The 7,680-nt window shown below is 55.3% G+C and overlaps 1 protein-coding gene across 1 annotated transcript in view; it reads right to left on the reverse strand.

Moving 5' to 3' along the window:
* Nucleotides 1-273: 273 nt before the first annotated feature.
* MPO (myeloperoxidase) overlaps nt 274-7,680 on the reverse strand; it is a 9,636-nt gene continuing 2,229 nt past the window's right edge. Inside the window, exons 7-13 of the mRNA XM_081805276.1 lie at nt 7,136-7,454; nt 4,792-4,952; nt 3,340-3,595; nt 2,702-2,872; nt 1,841-2,078; nt 919-1,133; nt 274-371 (exon numbers count right to left, since the gene is read on the reverse strand). Of these exons, the coding sequence (XP_081661402.1) occupies nt 926-1,133; nt 1,841-2,078; nt 2,702-2,872; nt 3,340-3,595; nt 4,792-4,952; nt 7,136-7,454 (1,353 nt within the window). The 3' untranslated portion in view covers nt 274-371; nt 919-925. The remainder of the gene's footprint in view (nt 372-918; nt 1,134-1,840; nt 2,079-2,701; nt 2,873-3,339; nt 3,596-4,791; nt 4,953-7,135; nt 7,455-7,680) is intronic.

The raw sequence follows: 7,680 nt of genomic DNA on the forward strand, positions 1-7,680 counted from the left end.
TGTTTGCCAGAATAGTGGACGAGCGTAAGGGCTTGGTGACCACAGTTTCTGTCCTCCGGGGTGGTGTGGGTGGAAGGTGAGTCACGATGGTCTGCTCGGTTTGACCTGGCCCAGGGGCTTCTAAGAACTGCCTGCTTGGCACGTGTGCATCAAAGGATGACTCCCAGAGACCCTCACCCCCATTTCCGAGGCACAGACCACACTGGTTCAAATTCAGAAGCCAGAGCAAGCCTCATGCCGAGGCTCCAGCCCTGCAGCAGACATGGACAGAGCGAAGATCCCCATCGGTGGTGCTTTATTATCATAGTTGTCAGGTACAAAGGCATGGCACAAAAGGGCCGACGGGCCCCACCTCCTCTCCAGGTGGGCTCCTGGGAACAAGCAAGAGAACAGCGTAAGGAAGCACAAGGGGAGCCACTGACCGAGCCCTGCTCCCCTGAGCTCACAATTCAACCACCGCACACAGCCTAACTGCTCACGCTCGTTCCCCCAGGGGTCACTGGGTCACCTCTGCCAACCTGGACACTGTCACCTATAAGCTCCCTGGGGGCAGACATGGTGCAAATGGAGCCTCTAAGGAGCCACGACAGCTTTTATTTGCAAAGAAGAAAACTCAAGGTTTTCTCGAGAAAAGGGAGGTTGAGTCATTTGTTCAGCTGGAGAGCTGAAGAGTCAGGATTTGAACCCAGCAATCTGGCTCTGGGCTTGTGCTCCTCCCCTGTGCACTCTACGATCTTCCGTGTACTTAATACTCACATAGGCAGCAAACACAGACACACACACACACACACACACACACGAATGAATGTCTAGTCACTCATCTTCTCAGCCAGAACAGAGATGCGCTCACCTAGGGAAGGGCTCCGTGGGCCAGCCCGGGGACTGCCCAGGCGTCAGCTCCCCACCACACCCCCTTACCCAGCCTCTAGTCACTGTCCCTCCAGGAGCTCAGGTCCAGTGCGGGGAGTGTGTTACAGCTGACAAAGTCCCGAGGGAATGTGTTGGACATGAAGATGTTGTTCTTGGACACAGTGGTGATGCCCGTGTTGTCACAGATGATGCGGGGCAGGGAGACCCTGGTCAGCGCTTGCTGCTGCTGCCTGCTGAACACGCCCGTGTTCTCCCACCAAAACCTGCGTGGGGACACCCGCGGACTTTGCACCCAGGCTGTCCTCGGCCAGGAGGGCCTCCGCTGGCTCGAGCCGCTCCCTGGACGTAAGAGGGCCACCACAGCAGGGGGGCTTTCACACGCGTGATGCCCTCCGCACAGCGTGGAGGAGAGCGCGGCTGCCGGGGTACCTCCGCTCTGCCCCCACCCCGGCGGCCCCCGGGGCCCCACTCACGCTGCACAGGGAGCTGGGCCCGCGCTCACTCACGGAGCCCTGTGCCCTGGCCGGGGGCCGTGTCCGTGGGGGCGCAGAGAACCTTGCGGTGGGTTTATAAGGGGTCCACCCAGAGAGGGACACCTTTCTCTAGTTTTCCCAAGGGCGCAATACGGGCTAGGTAAGAACTGGGCATGACAGGTGTCAGGGACACAGTGACGTCACTCTAGGAGAGCCCTGGGCTGTTCAGCAGCAAGCACCCTGACACCGGAGAAGGGGTAGGTAAGAGTTGCGTTCTCTGTCTTCCCTCCTTCACAACCAGGGGTCCAGGTCCCTCCTGGCTGCACCCCCAACAGGTTCAGAGCACATGAGGGACGACCTCAAGGCCCCGGAAACCCTGGAAAATCACGGATCCCTTCCTGCCCCTCACTTCACAGGCGGAAGTGGGGGGCCCCCCCAGAGGTTGGGGAATAGGCCTGCAACCACACAGCGGGCCTGAGCAGCTCGCCGCCCCTCACCGGTCACCATCGCGGAGCTTCCTGAACTGGGTCCCAATGAGGCAGGCCAGGAGGGGGCCCACGCGGCCGTAGGGCTCCAGGGGCTCGGCCACGCCACCCATCCAGATGTCAATGTTGTCGGGCGTGCCGTACTGCTGCACCAGCTTCTCCGCCAGGCCCAGGTTCTTCAGCACCGTGCCCAGCTCGCCCACCGTGCTGGGCTGGGGGAGCCCACAGAAGCGCCTCCAGGCATTGTACCCTGCGGGGGTGGGGGGGGCGGTGGCTGTGGGAGGGTCCCACAAAGCTCACCTCCCCAACACACTGACCGTGGCCGTCTACCGAGGGACATGAGGGAGAGGAGGACACCGAGGGGCTTCTCCCAGGCTATAAGCCCCCAGGGAACCCTGAACTGAGGGGCCAAGACCCTCTCTCTTTCCTTTGCTCTCTCACTGTGAGGCAAATCCTAAACTGCCATAACTCCTAAAACGTCCAAGAACAGGAACATCTCACTGCCCCCTCTGAAGATCTCAGACCCCGTGAGGGGTGAGGTGTGTCTAGAAGGTTCAGGCACACCAGCTGTCCCATAATGTAGGCACAGACTTTGGGGTTAGGCTGATCTGGGTTCAAATTCAAGCTCCATCACTGACTTGGCTGGAGAAGAACCTAGGCAAGTTCTGAATCTCTTCAAGCCTCAGTTTGCTCATCTGTAAAATGGAAGTGATAATAATCCCTTCCCCCTCAAAGTTCATGTAAAACAAAGTAACATGAAATGTGATGGAGCCAGGTTTCCAGCCCACTTGGGCAGCTGGGGGCACCACAGAGGGCAGGGCCCTAGAGTGGGAGGTGGGGGGGGCGCGCATCAGGGCTCCTGCAGCCCCTCACCTGGGAGGCCATGGTCCCGGCTGCGCTGCATGTTTAGAGCGGGCAAGTCCAGCCCGATCCTCATGACCTGCTCAAACAACCGCTCCCGGATCTCGTCCACCACAATTTGGTTCTGGCGATTCAGCTTGGCAGGGGTGGCCATGAGGCCCCGCAGGATGGGGTCAATGCCACCTGGGACAAGAGGGACAAGACTTGGGGAAGGATCCAGCTCAGTATCCAGGGCGCAGACTGGAGTAAGGGAAAAGTCCCAGGGGCAGTCAGGGGATTGCAGAAGAGGGCTGGGAACATGCAGCTCCTGGTGCCAAGGTGGCCTCAGTGGGCAGGTCTTCGCTGGAGAATTGAGGTCTCAGGGGATTACGCCATTCAGACTTGCAAGTTGGGGTGCACCCAGCCCCTGGGCTCCTGGGTCACTGAGAATCATAACACACAGGAAGGAGCCAGCTCCCTATGAGCCATCTCCAGCCTACCCTTTATTATTATATACGGAAGCAGTCAGGTGAACTGAGGCTGGAAAGTCAGATAAAGTCCCCAAAGATGGATGGAAGAGGATTTCTCCTGCCCCAGCTCCCTGCAGCCAAGACCACCCCCACCATGTCCTCAGCTGCCAGCCCACTGTCTCCTGGCCGAGGTCCCCTCACCTTCCAGCACTACCCTCCAGGTGGCAAAGAAGACCTTGCTGAGTGGAACGCGGGGGTTGGGCCCCATGGGCTGATACTGGTTATCCAGGCGGAACATGAAAGGTTGGATGAGGGTGTGGCCATAGCGGAAGGCATTGGTGAAGACGTTGGCGATGCGAGGGTCCACCGAGTCATTGTAGGAGCGGTAGCTCGGCAGGTACTTCCTCATGGCCCTTGGTCCCAGCACCAGGGGCAGGTAGTCCCGATAAGTGATGATCTAAAGAAAAGTCCCGATAAGTGATGATCTAAAGTGCTCAGAGTGGCCTCTCCACTAACCCTCTGTGCAGAGTCTCTGCCTGTTCCTGGCTTGGGGGGCGGGGTCCCTCCATTGTCCACAGCCAGGGAGTTGTCTCCCGCTGCACTGGATCTGGGTCTAACAGAGTGGCACCGAGTGGCAGACCCAGAGCTCCAGGGCTTGCCTGCTGTGCGACCTTGGGCCAGTTATGGACCTCTGTGAGCCCCAGTTACTCAAATGTAAATTAAAGATAATTATGCTGCCCTCTGCCCTAAAGGATTAAATAACAAAAGGCTTTGTTAGTCAATAGCTCCTTTGCCCTTGAGTTATTCATGTCTTTTTTTTCTCCTAACTTATAAGCTCCTGAGGGCAAGGGTTGTATCTCATTTCTCTTGAAATTACTCGGTGCCCAGCAAGCACTTGGCTCACGGTAGGGTTCAATTTGCATTTGTGGAGGAGGGGAGGCAAAAAGGAAAAGGGCCACCCTAGATGATTTCCCCCAGGGCAAAGAGAAGATATAGATTCTAGAGTCTGGAATTTTCTGCAAGGCTTAAATGAATCTCACTGAGTTCTTGGTGCAAAGCCAAAACTTACCCTCCACACCTGCAACTCTCTCCCTCTCCGGAGTCTAAGATACGAAAAAGGTGTGCACGTATGTGTGTGTGTGTGTGTGTGTGTGTGTGTGTGTCTTGGGGAGAGGATGGGGGTGCTGAAGCATCAGAGGCTGGGAGAGAGAACCAGGAACAGTTCCCAGGGATAAACAAGGGTGAGGGATGGGGTGAGCTATGATAGAGCCAAAAGAAGAGGTGAGTGGGTAACAGAGCGAGGAGCCACGAGGAGATGAGGAAAGGCAAGGCATTTACTGACCAGCTACTCTGCACCAGGCACTTCAGACCCACCCCTTTAACCCTCCCGAAACCATTCCTGATGGACAGGACAGCAGAAAGGGGAGCCAGCCTAGGAAGGAGGGGATGGAAGGCAAGTAACCTTTGTCAGGCACTTAGTATCTGCCAGGTGTTTTCACATACATCATTTAATTTTTACAGCATCATGGATGCACACGCTGAGGTTCATGGGGGTTAACCTGGCCCGGGTCACACAGCTAGGATGTGGTAGAGGCATGTTTGGATCCCAAGCCTGCCGGACCCCTGGCATCACCAGTGCTCAGAACTGCCCACCTGGACCATGGCTCCCACGATCTTGCGGGCTTCCTGGTAGAGCCTCTCTCCATCCCAGTTGGGGTTCAGGCATTTGAGCTTTGTGGCCAGCCGGTTGTGCTCCCGCAGAAAGAGTGTGTGCATGGAGGTGAGCTCAGGCATCTCACTTGAGCGGGTGTCCCCTTGGGGAAGGAAAAGCTGCTGTCATTCCTAAGATCCCATCAGAAAGGACTTGCTCCACTGAAACTCCCTCCCCAGCCAAGGTCTGAAACCCAGACTTCCTCTCCGTCCATCTTTCCACACCATGCTCAGCTTACACCTCCTCTAGGAGGTCCTCCCTTGATGCCCTGGTCCACCATGCTAACTTCTTCCTCAGTGTAGGGGCACTGCTGGCTGGAGATGCTCATTCACTAGGCATCAGAGCTGACACCTGACTTGCCACATTCTAGTAGCTGAGACTGGGAGCTCCTTGAAGATGAGGACCATGGCTTGAGCCTTTTTGTATCTGACCCTCCACCCAACTCACACATAGACATATGGAGTTTAACACCGTGCCTGCTACAAAGTAGGTGATCCCTAAACTGCCTGGTTGAGTTACTCTCTTGATGCAGGGAAGGCCAAAAAGTAGCATGTGTGTTTGCGCTCCTTACTTCCACGCCCATGTCAGACAGCACTCTCTCCTGCTCGAACTGGATGCAACCTCAGAATCCTTCTCAACACAGGACTCTAGAAAGCCACTACCATCTGATCAGAGTTGCCATCCCCAGCCTTACTACATGCTAATTTGCAGCCTGCTCAGGTTCCTGAGAGTGGGGGCGAGAGGGGGCCTAGGGCACAGGATGTTTACAGTCCACATCTGAGACTGTTCAAAAAAAAAAAAACAAGTGAAATCTCTAATCCCTCTAGTCCTCCCCACCTTTTCTCTGGAAGGGCCAGAGAGTTAGGGCCAGGCCCTTTTAAAGGGCCCAGGACACTGGGTCTAGTCTTTATTAGCTCCTGATGCTGGTGGGAAAGAAATTCTTTGAGAGCAGGTTTACTATCCCATGAGCTGCCAGAGGTCACAGTACTCCGGGCCCTGGCCATGCAGCTTGACGCCAGGATGGAGGTGGCCGTAACTGGCTGAGGAGTGCCACTCTTTCCTCACTGGCCCAGAAAAGTATGTGCTCCAGTGTGGACCGGAGCTGACCTTGATTCTCCTCGCCAGGGCCCAGCCAGGGGAGAGATCACCGGAAGCCATCAGGAGGAGAGGCTGGGAGGCCAGATGTGAACGGAAGGGCCTCAGGACCACTATTGGATTTACATTAAAAAATATTGGACGGGTGCCTGGCTGCTCAGTTGGTGGGACATGTGACTCTTGATTTGGGGGTTATAAGTTCCAGACCCAGGGTGGGTGTAGAGATTACTTAAAAATAAAATCTTGGGGTGCCTGGGTAGCTCAGTCGGTTGAGGGTCCAACTCTTGATTTCGGCTCAGGTTATGATCTCAGAGTCCTGAGATCAAGCCCAGTATCTGGCTCCATGCTCAGCAGAGTGCTTCTCCCTCTTCCTTTGCCCCTCCCCCTGCTCGCTCTTTCTCTCTCTCTCTCAACCTCTCTCTCAAATAAGTAAATAAATCTTTTTTAAAAATTAAATAGAGTCTTTTTTTAAAAAATTGGAAAATTTCTGGGCACCGCTACTGCCCCAACGATATCCCCAGGGCTGCCAGGTGTTTAAATTTAAAATCTCACCCTCTTATTACAGGGACTCAAGATGACAGGAGGTGATATTCTGGAGCAGCACCGTGCCATAGAACTTTCTGAATTGATGAAAATGTTCTACATCTGTGCTGCCCTATATGGGAACCACTAGCTTATGAGGCTACCGAACACTTGAAATGTGGCTAGTGCAGCAGAGAAACTGAATTTTAAATTTAATTTAAGTTAATTTGCACTAACTTAAATTTAAATGAAAATTGCCCCTTGTAACTAGTGGATGATGCTGTTCTAGAGAGTGAGGATGCCACGTTGCTCTCTGTCCCCTTAATTCCCTGTCCCTGAGGACTCAACTCTCTGCCAGAGTCCAGAGGGAAAAGGACAGATGGAGAAAGGGATGGACAGATGGACAGAGGCTCCTCAGCCATCCCTGAGTCTCCTTCTTAGGTTGGCTTTTTGGTTTTTGTTAGTTTGGGTTTGGGGTTTTTTGTTTGTTTGTTTGCCTTCTGGCTCCATCCAACTTATCACCAAGGCAACTGGATTAATATGAAGTTGGTGAGGACAGAGTCTCTCTAAATGCAAACCCACAGGCTGCTCAAAACAGGCCCTCTGGCTCCAGCGCACCCGCACCCCACCCCCACACCGTCCCACCCCAGGTTCCCACTCGGGGCTGACCTGCCAGGAAGCAGGGGATGCGCGCTGTGCGGTTGGTGAGGAGGCAGGGGTCGTCATGCAGGTTGTCAAAGGGCAGCAGGGCCCGGCCGTTGTCGCTGAAGCGGGTGTTGACAGCCAGAAACCCCAGCTGATTGGACGTGTTTCGAAGCTTAGTGGCCAGAGGGTCCTCGCTGCCATAGACCATGCTGGCATCCACGAAGGAGGTGAGCGCATTGATCTGATTGCGAATGGTGATGTTGCTGTCTGTGCAGGCTGGCGAGGAGCGGAAGAAGGGGATGCAGTCCTGTTGGTTCTTGATGCGGGGGTCATCTGGTGGGATCTGTGACACACAGACAGGGCTGGTTGGCTCTCCTCCTGTCCGCTCCCTACCCCAAGGTCTTGATCCCACCTCCAAAGCAGCCTGGAACCCAGGACCAGAGGGGGAGACCCAGACACCAAAACGAGGGCTTTGCAGGACTTCTGGCCCCCTCGGCCGGAGGGAGGCCTCTCAAGGCCCACAGAGGATCACTGCCTGATGTTGCACCAGCAGAGTTCCTCTGAGCTTC

The sequence above is a fragment of the Leptonychotes weddellii genome, chromosome 15 (assembly GCF_054177405.1).
Source record: "Leptonychotes weddellii isolate Sample4059 chromosome 15, ASM5417740v2, whole genome shotgun sequence".
Taxonomy (NCBI): domain Eukaryota; kingdom Metazoa; phylum Chordata; class Mammalia; order Carnivora; family Phocidae; genus Leptonychotes; species Leptonychotes weddellii.